Source organism: Balaenoptera ricei, chromosome 16 (assembly GCF_028023285.1).
Source record: "Balaenoptera ricei isolate mBalRic1 chromosome 16, mBalRic1.hap2, whole genome shotgun sequence".
In the NCBI taxonomy this organism is placed as follows: Eukaryota; Metazoa; Chordata; class Mammalia; order Artiodactyla; family Balaenopteridae; genus Balaenoptera; species Balaenoptera ricei.
Genome location: NC_082654.1, coordinates 94,130,935 through 94,147,310, shown reverse-complemented (window position 1 = coordinate 94,147,310; position 16,376 = coordinate 94,130,935). Strand labels below are relative to the sequence as shown.

Genomic DNA, 16,376 nt, shown 5'->3' with positions numbered 1-16,376 from the left:
TTATACAAAAAATGGTATCATACCTTATATACTTTGTGTCTGTGTGGTTGTGATTGTAAGATATAGCCACACATTCCTCCATCCAGTATGCATGCCCCTTTGCAATGTAAGTTTGCTGCTGCTACTCCCGTGGAGGGGTGGAATTTCTCTCTCCCCGAATCTGGGCTAGCCTTGTGACTTATTTGAGCATTAGAATGCAGCAGAAGAGATGTATATGACCTTCAGAGGCCTTCCAACTTCTGCTATTAACCTCTTGGAAGAAAGGGCCAGGTGAAGAAGCCAGGCTAACCTCCTGGAGGATGAGACCGCAAGGAGGAGATCAAGACAGCCCAGCCCACAGCCAGCCTAGCCCACAGCCAGCCTCAGTGCCAGGTGTGTGAGTGAGGCCATCTTGAACCTTCCAGCCCAGCTCTCCCTCCAGCTGAACGCAGCTGTTTAAATGAGTCTAAAGCAGCAGAGGAGCTGCCCAGCTAACCCATAGAATCGTGAGAAATAATACACCTTAGTTGTTTTAAACCACAACAGGTGGTTAATTATGCAACCAAAGCTAACTGAAACAGATTGTGTTCTGAATTTTTCGTGTAATTGCACATCGTCATTTCTCCCACGTTATTAATATATTTATTAAGGTTCTTTTGTTTGCAACCATGGGAAACCAGTTTAAATAAAAGGGGGATACATTAGAAGGTTCCTGGGGTATTTCAAGCTACAGAAGGTAAAGTTAGGGAGGGGAGAAGTCAGGGCCACCATGGGGGTGTCAACAGTAGGAGGTCACAAGTGTCTCTCCAGAAAACTGCCATTAACAATTAGTGTTAATGACTTCTGGACAACTGACTTCAAGTTCTCAGAACAGGCTTGGGCCGCGCGTCTACCTCTGGATCTTTTGTCTATGATGGGGGGCGGGGCAGGATGCAGAGACAGGAGACAGAATGGAAAACAGCCGTGAGTCGGTGGAAATTCAGTATAGAAGCGACAACCGGGTAACTTATCGCGGCCCGGGCCTTTTTTTCAACTGCTAATGTTTTGATTTCCCCGAACTTCTTTTCTTTCAGATCTTTTTGTTACTAATGTATCCAGGTTCCTTTTAATAAAGGGGAAGAATCTGCATGGGGCCACGTTGGAAACTGTAACAACCAGAGCAACGTTGTATACTTAGCACAACGCAACTGAGTCGGCCAAGGTTTTCTGTGCAAACGAGTCTCTGAGAAAGTGGCTTGGCAGTTTGAATCAATAGCTTCAAAAATGTTCGGGGTGTAGACGAGAAAGGAGTTGTACCAAAGCGTTGAAAAGGGGTTAAAGCCAGAGTAACAGGTGCTGTGAACAGAGAGGAGGAAGCAAGAGCCAACGTGCGGACTTGGGGTTGTTTCTGGGAAGCGCGACCGGCGCAGGTGTCGCGAAGAGAACACAGAACGTCGCGGGCTGGGGGGGCGGCTTCGTTCCCAGACGCATCCTGCGGCGGCGGGGGCCCGGGCCAGCCGAGTCGCCCGCGTCCCCGCGCGCAGCGCCGAAGCCGCCGCCCACACCGAGCGGGGCGGGGGCCGGGGCCCGGGGCCCGGGAGCGCGCGCGGGAGGCGTCTGCTCCCGGGACTGAGGTGGCGCCTTGCCCTCCCGCCTGCTGCAGGAGCGCGGGCCGCCGCGCCGGCGGCGACATCTTGCTCGGCAGGAAAGCGCGGGGAGAGCCGGCGGCTCCGGGCTGCTGCGCCACGCGCGCAGAGGACCGGCCGGCGCCGTGGGGCCGGGGGCGCACGGAGAAGGTAAGCGGGTCCGACCCTCCTACCCGCACGCCGCGCTCGAAGGGCTCTCCTGGGACCCCGAGGCCGCTCCGCTCCCCGCGCCCACGCCTCCTTCGCCTCCCTCCTCCAGCGCCCATCCGCGGGCTCCCGCGGCTTCTGGCTTCTGAGCTCCGGAGCCGCCCTCCCGGCTGATTCCCCCCCCCACGCCCCGCAGCCGCTGCCGCTCGGCCCCCACCCCCGCCGGGGCCGCCCGCCCGGGTCCCCGCCCCCTCCCCTCCCCTCCCCTCCCCCTCCCCTCCCCCTTCGCCTCCCCCTCCCCGGGCAGGCCGCGCGCTCCCCCCGCCCCTCGCCCCGCCCACCGCCCCGGCCTGCCCCCGCCGTGCCCGCCCCCACGCCCCGCCCCCGCGCCCCGCCCCCGCCCGCGCTCCAGGCCACAGGCCCCATGCCCCGCCCCGTGCGGGCGGGGCTCCGGGTTTAAACGTCGCGGCGGGCCGGGCGAGTGGAGGGGCGGGGCGCGCCTCTGTGTCGTGCCGCGGGTTCCGTAGGCGACAGCGCGGCACGGAACGGCGGGCACTCGGGGCCGGCGGGCGGCACCATGTCCCCGGGGAGCGGCGTGAAGAGCGAGTACATGAAGCGCTACCAGAAGCCGCGCTGGGACGAGTACGGGCCGTGCTACCGCGCGCTGCTCCACTACCGCCTGGGCCGCCGGCTGCTGGAGCAGGCGCACGCGCCCTGGCTCTGGGACGACTGGGGCCCGGCCTGCGCCTCGGACGACTCGGCGTCGTCGGCGTCCTCGGGCGCCGGGGCCCCCGCGCCCCAGTGCGCCCCGGCCTCGCCGCCGCCGCCCGTGGAGCCAGCGGCGCGCGAGGAGCCGGAGCAGCGGGCGCGCGCGGCCCCGGAGGAGGAGCGGGGCGCGGAGGCCGCGGGGGACGCGGAGGCCAGGGACGCGGAGGACGCGGAGGACTCGGCGCTGCCAGGTACCTGGCCGGGGAGGGCCCCGCTCGCGGGACTGGATTTGCTCTCGGGTCGCCTCTGAACCGCCCAGCAGTTTGTCGCAGCGCTCAGAGCAGGCGCTTCCTTGATTTTATTTAATCTAGGTATTTTGGGTAGGCGGAGAATGCGCCTCCCTTGACAAAATAAGGAAGGTGGCTGCCCCGCCTCCGCCCTCCCACCCTTTATTTCCGTAATGAGGTGGCTCTGGGTTGAGCCCAATGTGAACGCCTTTGACGTGTCCCTGGCGAAGTCCCCGGGTCTTCATCCGGTGGCCTTGGTGGCCTCTGGACCGCTGAACTGCCATCTTTATTTCCGAGCCCCCGTTTGTTTATGAGAGGCGCCCAGCTTTCATCAGGTTCTCGAAGGTGACCGCCGGAGGTTAGGAACCACTGAGCTAAGCGCTCTGTCTTGTGAATGGGGCCGTTGTTTTCTGTGTTAACTCCCTGACCTCGCCGCGCTGTCCCTAAGGAGTATTTTGCATTTGTTTACGCAGATTGTTGCGTAACTCCCGGCTGGTGGGAGGTAATCCTTGTAAGTGCCGGGTTCCCTCCGCTTCTCGCCTCCCCTCCTCCGGCTGCTGCTCTGAGCGGGAGGAGCGGCAGCTGGAAAATGGCTCTTGGGGGCGGTGCATCTGCAGTTGCTGCCGGGGCCCCGCGCCTTCTCTCCTGCCCGGAGGAGCGCGGAGCAGGGGGGACTCTCGGCGTGTGAGGCGGGCTGGCTGGTCACTGGTGCTAAGGGCCAAGCTGAATGGATGTGCCAGATACAGCCTGGAGGAGCCCCCGCTTTCTTCCTGATACTCTAACGTGGGCCAGGCACCACCCGGCGTCGCTCAGTTTGAAAGAGGCTCTGGTGAGCAAAATAGCTAAAAGGCACCGAGAGCTTGTCATGCATCCACGCACTGACCTTAGAATATGTATTTTCTCATTCAACATTCAAGACAATTCTAAGAGATAGGACCATAGCTTTTATCTCAGTTGTATAGATGAAACTCAGAATAAATGATCAGTGATTTTGTTTGCCAAATTGCAAGTGGTACTCAGTCAAACTCTCATCCTAGCTTCTCTGTGAGATGCTGAGGAGGAGAGGAAATTGAGTCTTGTTACACTGTTCTCAGCTACTCTCAGTTCATCGTCTGTGGCAGAGCTGCCCCTCCACCCTCATGTTACGTGTGAATTCCCACCCGTTCCGAACCTTTGCTAGAAGTTCACATAACAGAAGGTGGAGAGGGTAAGGGGGCACTGATCTACCAGCTCAGTTATGCGATGTACTTTATCAGACTGAATGGGCTTTTCTCTCCCCGCCTCTTCCCCTTCATTGTTTGCAAAAGAGCTGTCAGTTATTTCCATGCGTATATAAATGCAGTTTTTAGACAGCACTGTACTATGGGTGGGGTCTGTGTTTGCAAGAGTTCGTGATTATTTTGATTTCCTCAGAGACACTAAATCCTCCCAGTGGCTAAGTAGTTACTTCTTCTCTGCTAATATTTGTGGTTTAGGCATCCAGGAGAAGAAAGGATGTTTCTGCTTTCAGGACTCCCAATCCCAGGATCTTTTGGTTTGCTCATGCCCGTCACAGCCCCTGTCTATCCCTGTGTCCGGCAGGATTGAAAGTCCTTGTTCTTAAGTGGACGGTCTTTCTGGAATGATGGGCACGCTTTTGAGTTTCTATAAAACGTAAGCGCTTAGTCCTTGTCTTTGCTGAAGCCATGTGTACGCACAGAAGCGTGCAGCTCTATATGGCTGAGTACAGTACAGCAGCTCCCCTCCCCACCAACTGCCTATTCCCTAGGCGGCCACTTCCCACTCCTCTGGTTTTCCTTGATGTGTATTTCTGTTTCTCCGGGTAACATGGCTTTTATTGATACTTCTTGATCTTTTTCAGTTTTTAGCACCATCTGTTGGCTTTAATTCTTTTTAGTGATCTCCTAACCCATACACATGGCCTATCCCCACCCTCTCAGTACCGTCATCATAGAGTTTGTTAGAGTCACAGTTAGTGCCTGTGGAAAGGTGGCTCACAGCTGCCCTATATTGTTATTGCCGTGATTCCCTTTTCTTTCTTTTGCAACACCACGGACACAGCAGGTTCACTGTCACCTTCCCCATCTTAAGACGTCCCTCCCGGGGCCTCTGACCTACTTTCATCTGGCCTGGTTGCATCTTGGGACGGCCCTTGGCCACCGCCGCAAGGACTCCCTGTCTTCTCTCTTGGGTAGGACCCTCTGTTGTGTGGCTCTCACATGTCTTCTTTCTTGGTTTACCCTCTCCTGACAAAAATTATCTTCTAGTACCTTCCCGAGAAAGGGTGTGTGAGAGGTTTAACTTCCTGAGACCTTGCATGTCAAAAGATTCTACCCTCACTATTCAGTAGTTTGTGGCTGGGCATGAAATTCTAGGTTAGAAGTAATTGTCTCTAAAAAATCTGGAGGCGTTGCTGTCCAGTGTTGGAACTTCTGATGTTGCCATTACACTGCCTTGTCGTTCTGACTCTTAATCTTTTGTTGATAACACGTTCCCCGCCTCCGGAAGCTTTTCAGGTCTTCTCTTCGTCCTCTGTGTTCTGAAAAGTTTCCCCGATCCAGGCCTGTTTTCCTCCAATGTGCTTTCATAGGTCCTTGCAGTCAAACTCATGTTTTGTAATTCTGGGAAGTTTTCTTTAATTGTTTTCTCATTTCTTTTCTTTTTTTTTTTTTTTTCTGTTCCTTTCTTTTTGAACTCCTTAGTTGGATGTCAGACTTCACAAATGTATCCTGTAATTTTCTACCCCGGCTCCCATTCCATCTGTCTTTTTCTTCTATTTTTCTGGGCAGTGTTCTCAACCTCATCTTCCAACTCTTCGATTACATTTTTCAAAATGTATTCGTATACATATTTTTTTGAATTTTGTCATATATATATATATATATATATCTGGATTACTTTGCTGTACACCTGAAACTAACAGAATATTGTAAATCAACTATACTTCAATTAAAAAAAAAGTTTTTAAATTTCAAAACTGGAGATTTAAAAAAGTAATTTATTTTTGTTGTTGTATCTAGCTTAATTACATGATAGTCAGAGAATACATTCTATATGATTTCAATTTTGTAAATGTATTAAGATTTGCTTTATGACCTTGCTTGGATAAGTAGATTTTTGTAAGTGTTCCACATGTGCTTGACAAGATTGTATATTCTCTGCAGTTGTTGGGTGCAGTGTTCTGTGTATACCCATTGGGTCAAATGTGTTAATTCTGTTGTTCAGATAGTTTAAAAAATCAATCTGTTCAATCAGACTTTCTGTGATGAGGGGCAGGTTCTCTGTCTGCACCATCCAGCGTGGGAATCGAGCACTTGAACTCTGATTGGTGTAACTGAGGAGCTGAATATTTATTTTTACTTAATTTTAATTAATTTAAACATATGTAATAGCCACATGTGGTTAATGGCTTTTGTATTGCACAGCATAGGCCTAAATCAAGACCGAGCTTATTTTTCAGTTACTGAGAAAGGGGGTATTAGAATTTTTCACAGTAACTGGTGGTGACACTGTTTTGTCTGTCTGGAAATGTCTTTATTTAAAACTTTGAATAGTATTTTGAAACATATACGAGTATACGCTTATCTTGTACCAGGCACTATTTCAAGAGTTTTATAAATATTAGTTTTATAGTTACAAGTTCTGTCTCTTCTGTGTTTCCCATCTTTTGTCTCCCGCTACAGATACTTTGGAGCTTGTGTTTTTTCTTTAAGTACAGAGCGTGAACACGGTTGTTTTATGGTCAGTGATGATCCCATTATCCCAAGTCTCTCGCTCCTGCTGGGCCTTCCTTACTCTCTTGCCTCTTGTGTGCCTGGTCACCGTCCCAGGACACTCATCGTTGTGTTTGGAAGATTATCTGTAGGAATAATCTGAGGCCTAGGCTCTCCGGAGAGGATTTTAGTTTCTTGTGTTGGGTGCTTGTGGACCCTGCTGTTTATAGTGTCAGCCCTTTTAGTGCTCCGTGGCGAGGAGAGTTGGTCCACTACCTGCATTGGGGTCTCCCCACTCTTCACTGCGCAGCCGGCTGTGACCCGCTTCCCCACCCCTCCCCCCATGCTCCCCTCCATCCCCCGTGAGACAGCCTGGCTGCCCAGTGCTGAGTCTTTCTTTAAAAAAAAAAAAAATTGAATACTTTATGTTTAATTGTGGTAAAATACACCCAACATAAAAGTTACCATCCTGTTTTTTTTGTTGTTGAGGTATAGTTGATTCACAATATTATATAAGTTTCAGGTGTACAACATAGTGATTCACAGTTTTAAAGGTTACGCTGCGTCTATAATCGTTACGAAGTGTCGGCTGTATTCCCTGCGCTGTGCAGTACACCCTTGCAGCCACTCACGTGTTACGCAGTAGTTGCTGCGTCATAAGCCCCTGCGCCTAGAATGCCCCGTCTCTTTTCTTCTGCCTCCTCCCGCCCCCTCTGCAGTGTTCGGCCCTGTTCACCGCTCTCTCCTTTTCTGAGAGTCCTTCTCTCCTGGAAGCTTTTCGACTTTGCTGGCTGTCCGCTCCCTGGCTCCCTGGCTCCTCCCCGGGGCCGCCCTCCGCCCCCTTTCCCGTCCCGCTGGGGGACCCGCTCTCCGTCTGAGCCCCGGCCCCCACCCGCCCGCTCATGACCTCCTCCGATTCCACGTTCTCTTCTCGGCCCCGGATTAAGGGTCCAGCTGTTGCCTTCTTGGTGGCTCCAGGCGCATCTCACACCCGAGGCGTCGAGCACCCTTTCCCCATCCTTTGGCGGCCTTCGCCTGGAGGACAGCATGACTAGCCACTCCCAAGCCCTGAGGACGCAGACTCCCGTTTGCCTGCCAGCATCCTCGCGGTGTCCGTCGCCCGCTGCCCTATGCACCTCGCCCTCTGCCGCTGGGCTCTCCGCGCTGCGGTCTCATCAGTGCGCAGTTCACAGGTGCCCGGGTGAGCCTGCGCACCGGCCAGGTGTGGTGGGCGCTCTTCTGGTCTTTCTCACCGCCCCGCCCCTGCCATCACTGTGGGTTCCCCTCCCCTCCCCGGACGCTGCTGTTTTTCCCTAGCTGTCCTTTGTGTCCCCACCTCTGTGATCTAACCCGTCCTTCACGTCCGTTGCTAGAGACCTCATTCCCGAAATGCAAATAGGACACATCATTTTTCAGCCTAAAATCCTTCAGTGATTCTTCTTCACTTTCAGGAAAAAATAAAACTTCTGAGTTTGGCACAGAAAGTCTTTTCTCCCCACTGCTACCCGCCACCCCCCGCCCCGTGCCTTCATCCCTAGACTCTCTGTGTGCCTTTCATTTTGAACTACGTATATTCTTTCTTCTGTCCAGGCCGTTGAACAAGCCAGTCCCTCTTTCTGGAATTCACTTTCCTAACATCTTCGTGGCTGGCATTACCTTGTCCTTTGAACCAAATCATTATTGTCTTCTCTGGGCAGGCTCCCCACATGGGTTAGAGGAAGAGAAGGAAGGGAAATGAATCGATGAAGATGATTTAGGTTGTTCCCCTCTCTCAGTGTTGTGACTACACCAGCCTCGGTCCCCCTTCTACTCTCTGTTGTCTTGGTCCTGATGGGCTCTTTCCTCTTTTCCTACATCCAGGGAAGAGAAGAGGACGAGGTGTGGACACATCACTCAGAGGGGTGTGTGAGTGATGGGTGGATTTGGGTTCTCATGATACAGTGGAAGGCTGGCATCTCACCTCATCCCCAGGCAGCACAGGGCTGGGTTTATGGATATGGCGCACGGGGGTGGGAAGCACTGAGCCCCAGGGTCGGACGCAGGCTGTCTGCTCCCTAAAATGCTTAGTAATAAATGAAACAGTTTGGTAGATCAGGGTCATTGCTGAAGACAGAAATGACGGTGATCTGTCAGGGTTCACACGTGTGCATTTTGTGTGAGGGCCTCTACTTCCACGGGGACATGGATGTCGGCAGGGAGGGATCCACTAAAGGAGTGAGGGACCCGAGTGTGTCCTAAAAGTGATGGGGTTTGGGAATAGCAACCTGGAAAATCATCACCTAGAGCCAAATTCTGGAGCCTCGGAAACGAGGGGTTTCCCACAGATGTGAACAAGGGGGTCCGTGAAGTGGAGCCTGGATTCACAAGGAGCTCTAATTCGGACATAAGTTTAGTCTGAGATGAAACACAGGCTCACTAGGGGTTTACACAAAGAATACAACCTTTACAAGATCATAAAGTACTTATAAAAATAATGAATGGAAAGTCATGAATGGTAATTAAGGGAAATAGTTACGTTTTGGAGTGTGTTCTTAGTGTCTGAGTTCACCTCAGGCGGGCAGTCTATTCCCCACTGGAGTTTCCCCAGCCCCGCTGAGAGATTTAGGACTGTGTAGACCAGGGGCCCTGGTTCACGTCAAGAACTAGAGCCCCCTTCCCAGCTCCTCACACTGGGGGCGCCCAGCTGTGCGTGTGTGTGTGTGTGTGTGTGTGTGTGTGTATGTGTGTGAGTAGCTATGGAAACCCTCCCTATTGTGATGGAGGGCTTTTGAAGATGAGGCCACTGGCCAGCTCTTACAAGGAGCAGGAGAGTGAGAGGAGCGTTTTCCATAATCATGGAGCGTCACAAAGAAATGCAGTCCTGGAACTCCAGTTGAGTAACTTGAAAACTAACCTTCTGCAGCTGTTGAATGATTGTCACAGGTCCAGATCTGCCCCTGAAGCAAGACGATAAGATGATTGGACTTATTGTGGGGAAAGCCATTAGGCAGAGTTGCTTTCTAGCTTTTAGTATTTAATTCAGATGCTTAATCTCAGAATGCGAGTGATAGTTGTTACTTTTGAATAGGCTTGGTTCAATCTTGGTGTATTTATTGTTGATGTTAAAATGGGATAGACTGAAAATTATTATACTAACGTGTTTGTCCTTCCGTTTTAAGTGAAACTTGTGAATTGAGCTATAAGTGAAAAACTTACTGACTTCATTAAACATTATGAATTTTTCATCCCAAATATTTAAATCATATGTAATTATATGTAAACTGGAATTTAAAGCATTCATCTTATTTTATCTCCTTTTTCAAAAAGCACTGCCAGTGAAAGACATAAAAGAAAAACCTGAACGACAGATCAGGACCAGAGAGCCTGACAAATTACCCAGCAGTACCGAACCTCAACAACCACCAAGTGCCTTACCTGCCAGAGGAAGTAGGAGAGCAGTCAAGAGTCCTCAAAGGTCATCAACTAAAATTAAAGAACATAAGCATCCGTTTGCCCTTTATGGGTGGGGAGAGAAACAGACGGATACAGGAAGCCAAAAAACTCACAACGTCTGTGCTTCTGCCTCAGTGCATGAGGTGGGTGCCAGTGAACGGGCTTCTCTGCTTTCCCCCTGGAGGATGGGGGATGGCCTCGCTTCTGTCATTGGCTGTCATATCCTGTGGTCACTGTGATGCTTTGGGACATGGTAGGTCTTAGGTGGCCCAAGGAAAGCCTAGAACTGGGCTTCTGATTTGCAAACAGGATGCAGGATGTTAGCTGCCTGGAGGTCAGGGGTTTTGCTGGTACCTGGAAGGGTTTACCGACACCGAGCCAGGTGAAGTGCCAGGACTCGGGGTTCTCAAGTCCTTGGGGGGCCAGGAGGTGCAGCCGAGGGGCACGGTCAGGGCTGGCGGCTGCCCGTCTGGATTTGCCTCTGGCCTCCTGAGAGGCTCCTGCTCCATCAGCCTTGATAACTGGTATCCGTCCCCTTGACCCCTTTGTTACTGTCTGTCTGTTAGATCACATCTCCTGCATTCCCGACATCTATCCAGACGCTCGTTTTCTCTTTGGATTAAATTAGAGTGATTGCGTTTCCCCTGCTCATCCATCCCCCGGAGGTCTGGTTCTCCTCGGACTCAGCCCTGGCGTGTCCCTGTGCGAAGGCCTGAGGACACAGCAGACGAGGGGGCCTCACGTGTGGAACCACAAAGCAATGACTTCGTTAGCACTAACACCGTCACTCCAGCCCACAGCAAAGAGGGAAGGAAAAGAAGCAGAAAGTTCAGGCTGTTGGAGTTCTGGTTAAATACCAGGATCCAGTGTTCCCTGAACAGACTTCTGAGCCCTAGCAGATGGTGCTGTTTGGAGTGATATTTGAGACAACAGAGCTGTCCTCTGGCAACCCGGTGGGATTAAGTTGAACAGGGTTCATTAAACGTCTTAGCTGGTAAAATCCTTTGAGATTTGTTAGTATTTTGCTGTAAGACGTTATTTATTTTTTAAGTATTTTTTTTTAAATTTATTTTTTGGCTGCGTTGGGTCTTCGCTGCTGCGCGCGGGCTTTCTCCAGTTGCGGCGAGCGCAGGCTTCTCATTGCGGTGGCTTCTCTTGTTGCGGAGCACGGGCTCTAGGCACGCGGGCGTCAGTAGTTGCAGTGCATGGGCTCAGTAGTTGTGGCTCGTGGGCTCTAGAGCGCAGGCTCAGTAGTTGTGGCTCATGGGCTTCGTTGCTCCGTGGCACGTGGGATCTTCCCAGACCAGGGCTCGAACCCGTGTCCCCTGCATTGGCAGGCGGATTCCTAACCACTGCGCCACCAGGGAAGTCCCTGTAAAACATTTAAATTCCTTCAATGGCATACTGATCCATGCTTAATGCTAAGCAGTTCCAGTAATATTTCAGAGCCAGTTTCTCGAGGCACCTGCAGATTAGTTGCTTACCATTTATATCTGAAATTTTGTCCAGTGGACATTTTCTGTTGCCTAGTTTCTTTATTGCTGACGATGGGTAAGACAGAATCCAGGGCAGTGGCCCTTCTGGAGAAGCCTTTATACACAGAAGTCCTGAATATGGTGAGTCTGGCTTGCCTCTGCCCTGCTCCAGGTGACCTGGGGGAAGCTTCATTGTAAACGTTCTGGAAAACTAGCGCCAAAGCCACCCGAGTGAGTGTACGTTTATTCTGACTCCCTTAGATCCATGAATCGGCGCTGCGAGCCAAGAGCAGGAGGCAGGTGGAGAAGAGGCGGCTGGCGGCGCAGAGGCAGCGGGCTCACTCCGCCGACGTGGACAGAACCAGGCGCGTCAAGCCTGCCTCGTCCGAGAACCCGTGGATGACGGAGTATATGAGATGCTACTCCGCCAGGGCTTGAGCGCAGGGACAGCTGCTCAGACGACCTCTTTTAAAAGGTGTAAATGAAAGAGAGGAAAAAACAAAACAAAAACCATCAAAAGAAGCTGGACACAGGTTTAAGAAACCAACTGATTATGCAAGATTTTTCTTAGGGAGTTTCCAAAAGATTGTCTCTTTCGATGAATCCTGGTCACCTACCTCAGCAGTAGGGTGACAGCTGAAAGCCATAGACATTTGGTTATTTATGAGAATTCCCTAAATCTTTGATATTCTTATAAGGGTTTTGTTTTCAAGCATCTTAATCTTTTAAGATACTGACACCAAATGCCTTTAAATGGCTTACAGATTCTTAACTTCAGTATCTTCCCTCAGTTTAGGTGGAGCCTGTGTTGCTCTGTTCTGAACGACTTCTGAGATTCCATAGCTGGTAAGATCACACCAGCTGTGGCAGAAGACTCATTTTCCTTATGTGTAGATTTCTTTGTGAAAGAATATCACGTTAAAAGTGAGTTTCAACGCTAGTACTGATTCCATGTATAGTGAAAGTAGAGCTTTGGTAGTTCCTAACAATTAAACCTTCTTTTGCATTTCAGTTCAGCACCACTTCGTGTGGGCTGTGATATTTAAGAATTATTGGGCTGGGTGAGGGTCATCTTTTCTCTTTAAATTGTCATCTAGGCACTTATTAATAGTTTAATAGTTCAAGTGCATTCCAGTAAACAAAGTGCCAGTGCAGTGTGTTTAGAAGTAGTATTGGTTTCTTGAGTCAAAGACTGTCACTTTTGATGGTGAGATTTTTTAAGAACACATAATGGGGTACCGTTCACTTGCTGCAGTCTGGCCTTCTGACACACACCCACTGTGGACTTTGCCTCCTTTCTGATAGTTTGGCAATGACATTTAGAATTTAATTGTCCTGCCCATTGGGGATGGGGACGGATTTTAAGATACCCATTAGAGATGTGGACCACCCCTACTTTCTCCTCCATAGAACTCACCAGTAACAAAGCCTTGATGATGTACATTGTTCAGAGTTTTGGTTGAAATACATTCCTCCTAGGTTGCTAGCCGGTAGGTCTTGTGTAGAACCTAACGCGAGAGGATGCTGGTGTGTGCGTGGGCAGAGGTGTATGTAAATGAAGTGCTCCTTTTCTCTAGTACATTTGCTTTTGTGGTAGAAAGTGATTTTGAGAAACACTGCTTTCCATCCAGGAGAGACAGGAATCTGTAGGAAGGATGAATGGTAAACTCCTCATAGGAGAGAAGGAAGTACTTTGCCAACTTAGCATGTGCAGGCGTGTGAATGAAAATCTGGTGTTTGATGTGAGTTTGAGCATTTCCTTGACATTTTTACTCTGGGTCTTTGAAGTATTATGGTCAATTTTTAGAAGACAAATGTTTTATTCCATGTAAAATCTTCACACAGTATCATCTTACACAACTGTATTAAGTTTTGCAAACCCATACTGAAGAATCATGAGCTTTTTTAAAAAAAAAAAACTTTAAAAATATTTGCATTGTTTTTAGGTGAATACATCGTGAGCTCTCCTGGTCACTGCGATGTATATTTAGTACGAAGAAGGTCTGTGTGTTGTCCAAAACAACCTCGCCTAGTGATCCTGGTGAATCTTGCTGTTATTATAGTCCTTAAACATTGCAGGTACCTAAAGATGAAATTCCTGTGGCGTCGTGATGGTGGAACCTGTTTCTTGAAAATCACTTCCTGCATGTTCGGTTTCAGCCACCGGCTCTGGCGTTCCATTCCCGTTGCAGCTGACAATCTTAGGAAGAGGCCGAGGGGAGTAGCTCGGGTCCACACGGATGGACTGTCTTAGAAACCCGACCCTTCGAGGCTCTGAGCAAGCCAGACTCTCTCCTTTAGAAAACAGACTCATATTCAATGTGCTTACATATTACTGCAAACTCCAGATGCAGATCTGGAAGAACCTAGAGGGCAATACTGGCCAATTTTTCCCCATTTTTAAGTAGAGGACAAATGAACAAAATTTTTAAGTACTTTTAATGTGCATGAACAATGAATGAGTCAATTTGAAGTACTTGTGAGTCCCCTTCCTATGTCCAAGTCATTAGTTGGTTAGGGTTTCTTTACTTTTCTTTCTCTTTAGGGGTAAAGATTATCTTTTAAGCCTACAAAATTTTTGAAGTTGTAACAATTTGATGTCCTACTTTTTCCTTCTCATTCTAGAAACTGATGTTGTGATCATGTTTCCATTTCTTTGGACAACTTATAAGACGGCAAGGTAGTTTAAAATTACCTATCATGTTGAAAAGTCTGAAACTGAGAATCCAGTGATATTTAAAATATAGAATAAAATAGTTGCTACATAGGACTCTCTTTTTAAAATTTTTGTTTTAAGTTCTTAATTAAAACAATTTGCCATAAACACGTTTTCTGTGTTACTTTTATTAAAAGCAATAATAGAATATTGAGTAACACCTGAACACCTCCACTGGACCGAGGTGAGTGAGAACTAAATAGGAATCTGTCCGTTTTCTTTCTTTTAAAACCTAAAAGATTGCTCTCATTTAGGAGGTGTCAAAATGCTTGTACTCCCCTACTGTCAGAAAATTTCCAAGCACATATATACATTTTTTCAAGTTTACTAAAAGTAAAATAGGGCATAGGTTATCTGAATTAACTTGTAAGGTAGTAAGCACACATTTGTGGTGCTTCTTATGAAATAGCTTTGTCATTGATTCATCAAATGTAAATTGCTAGTAACCTGAAAGGTGTGTACACTGGGTCACATAAACTCAACCAACTAAACTGCACAAAAGAAAAGGTGGCTTTTGAGTTCTAAGGCTGTGCTGGCCGTAAACTTTATCAACGGAAGGTTAGTATTTGATAATCAAAGTGTTCAAACGTATTATTGGCAAAGAGGGAGAGAGGCCAAGCATATGTTAGAAGTAAAAACAACTTTCCTTGTTGACTGCTTCAGTAGAAAATAGTTTAGTGGATAGTTTTACATTTCACTGGACTAGATACAAAATGGTGCTAATATTTACACAGTCTGATTCTGTAGTTGGTTTGGGATCAAACTGTCAATGCCTGACTCATAAGGTTCTTACTATAGTCTTGTGATCAGCTAAATAATATTTAAAAAGTGATCCTAAAAGTGTGACCTTGTATTTGAAATGGATTTTGTACAGTAGGACGAATAGGGAGCTCTTCAATGTAAGGTGTGTGCTTAATACCAAATTCTGTGCAAGGAGTGACGTCTAGGTTTTGGGCCCAGATTTGCTCCCTTCCAGCCTGCTAGTGTGAGAGGGGGAAAAGCTGCTCGTCTATTACTTATTTCCATTTTGAAAGTCAGGACACCTGAGTGAAGACAGTAGAGGCCTCTTTTTGGATTTCTTTTATAATTAGCAAAACTGTATTTAAGAACGGTCTCCCTGTGTTGTTATTGTATATTTATTTTGAGCACTGCATTCACTTTAACATTCTGAAGAACAAAGGCTGGGCACTTACCATCACAAGGCTCAGGCAGTGGGAATTTGGGGCTGTGTTTTCTAAGAACTACGTATTGCTTTTCGCTTGTATTGAATATTGCAGTTACTTGGAAAAATGTGAATAAAATTCATTAATGTTACAGGCTGAAACTTCTGTTTTGTGGAAAATAATTCTGATTAGCACATAAATGGTTGAAGAAAGTGGATGATCACATTGACCCCTGAATGGATTTTTCATTCGATAAATGTTTAACAAGATACGTTAGATACATCCAGGAAAAGACACGTTCTGTGTATATACTTTGCGTTAAATGCCACATTTTCCCCAGTCTTTCCCTCACACTTTCTTATTGTTCTGAAAATTACAAAAGTGATTGATAGGGCATGGGTAAAGTAACTCAAAGAGAAGTTATAGAGTAAAAAGTGCAAGTTCCTTTCAGTACCACCCCCTCACCAAAATTCTACACCCCTCCTTAGAGGAAACCAGTGTTAAGTTTGGTGTGTAAACTTCCAGACCTTTTTTCCAGGCGCTTGGAGGTACATACACACTTTTTCTTTTTTTTTTTGCACAAATATGGAATAATGTTATACACATTCTGTAACTCCCCATCTTTCCCCCACCTGCTCCCCTTGTTCACAACGTCCCCCAGTGGAGCTGATCCTAATTAGCCTACCAAGCACCCTTGAGACTGGCCTGGCAGAACCCTCCTCAGGTCTCAGACTGACCACAAGATGGTTACACGTGGGGCAGGTCCAAATAGCACTGCCAAAGCTTTGAAGACTGAACTGACATTGGAACCAACACCCACAGGACTTGGGGCCTGAGCCTAAATAGGTTGATTACTTACTAAAACAAAAATACAAGCATTCTTTCTCCACAGGACTTGGTCATGTCTCATCATGTAATATTCAGATGCCTAAGATTCAATCCCAAGTTACTCAGCACCTGAAAACCATGAAAATGGCTCTCAAGGAAAAAGACAATCAGTAGCTGCTCTCATAGGCTTGAAAGAAGCTATTATTGAAAAGTTCAAACGAGCAATCACCCTCTTGAAATAAGCATTGAAATAGAAATTATCAGTAGAGAAACAGATGATAGGAGAACTAAATGAAAATATTA

At 48.2% G+C, this 16,376-nt stretch overlaps 1 protein-coding gene across 13 annotated transcripts; it reads left to right on the top strand.

Moving 5' to 3' along the window:
* Nucleotides 1-1,522: 1,522 nt before the first annotated feature.
* Nucleotides 1,523-15,389, top strand: CCSAP (centriole, cilia and spindle associated protein). Of its 13 annotated transcripts, none has more exons than XR_009497959.1 (6): nt 1,523-1,754; nt 2,279-2,710; nt 9,766-10,034; nt 10,520-10,885; nt 11,401-11,507; nt 11,628-11,716. XR_009497959.1 is itself a non-coding variant. In XM_059899938.1 (4 exons), exons 1-3 carry the CDS (start codon nt 2,329-2,331, stop codon nt 11,802-11,804), a joined length of 828 nt encoding a protein of 275 aa, XP_059755921.1. In that variant the 5' UTR covers nt 2,134-2,328; the 3' UTR covers nt 11,805-11,841; nt 13,446-15,388. The 13 variants fall into 13 exon arrangements, 5 of the variants coding, with proteins under 5 accessions (XP_059755921.1, XP_059755920.1, XP_059755922.1 ...); XR_009497964.1 differs by lacking the exons at nt 1,523-1,754; nt 10,520-10,885; nt 11,401-11,507 and adding exons at nt 12,163-12,290; nt 13,313-13,367; nt 13,446-15,389 and having other exon boundaries at nt 2,134-2,710; nt 11,628-11,841; XR_009497961.1 differs by lacking the exons at nt 1,523-1,754; nt 10,520-10,885; nt 11,401-11,507 and adding exons at nt 12,163-12,290; nt 13,313-15,389 and having other exon boundaries at nt 2,134-2,710; nt 11,628-11,841.
* Nucleotides 15,390-16,376: the final 987 nt, after the last annotated feature.

Bases quoted from the DNA above. Each gene is read 5' to 3' on its own strand.
- CCSAP (XM_059899936.1), top strand. From the start codon at position 2,329: ATGTCCCCGGGGAGCGGCGTGAAGAGCGAGTACATGAAGCGCTACCAG. The intron at 2,711-9,765 runs GTACCTGGCCGG...TTTTTCAAAAAG, and splicing joins GGAGGACTCGGCGCTGCCAG to CACTGCCAGTGAAAGACATA. The intron at 10,035-10,519 runs GTGGGTGCCAGT...GGATTAAATTAG, and splicing joins CTTCTGCCTCAGTGCATGAG to AGTGATTGCGTTTCCCCTGC.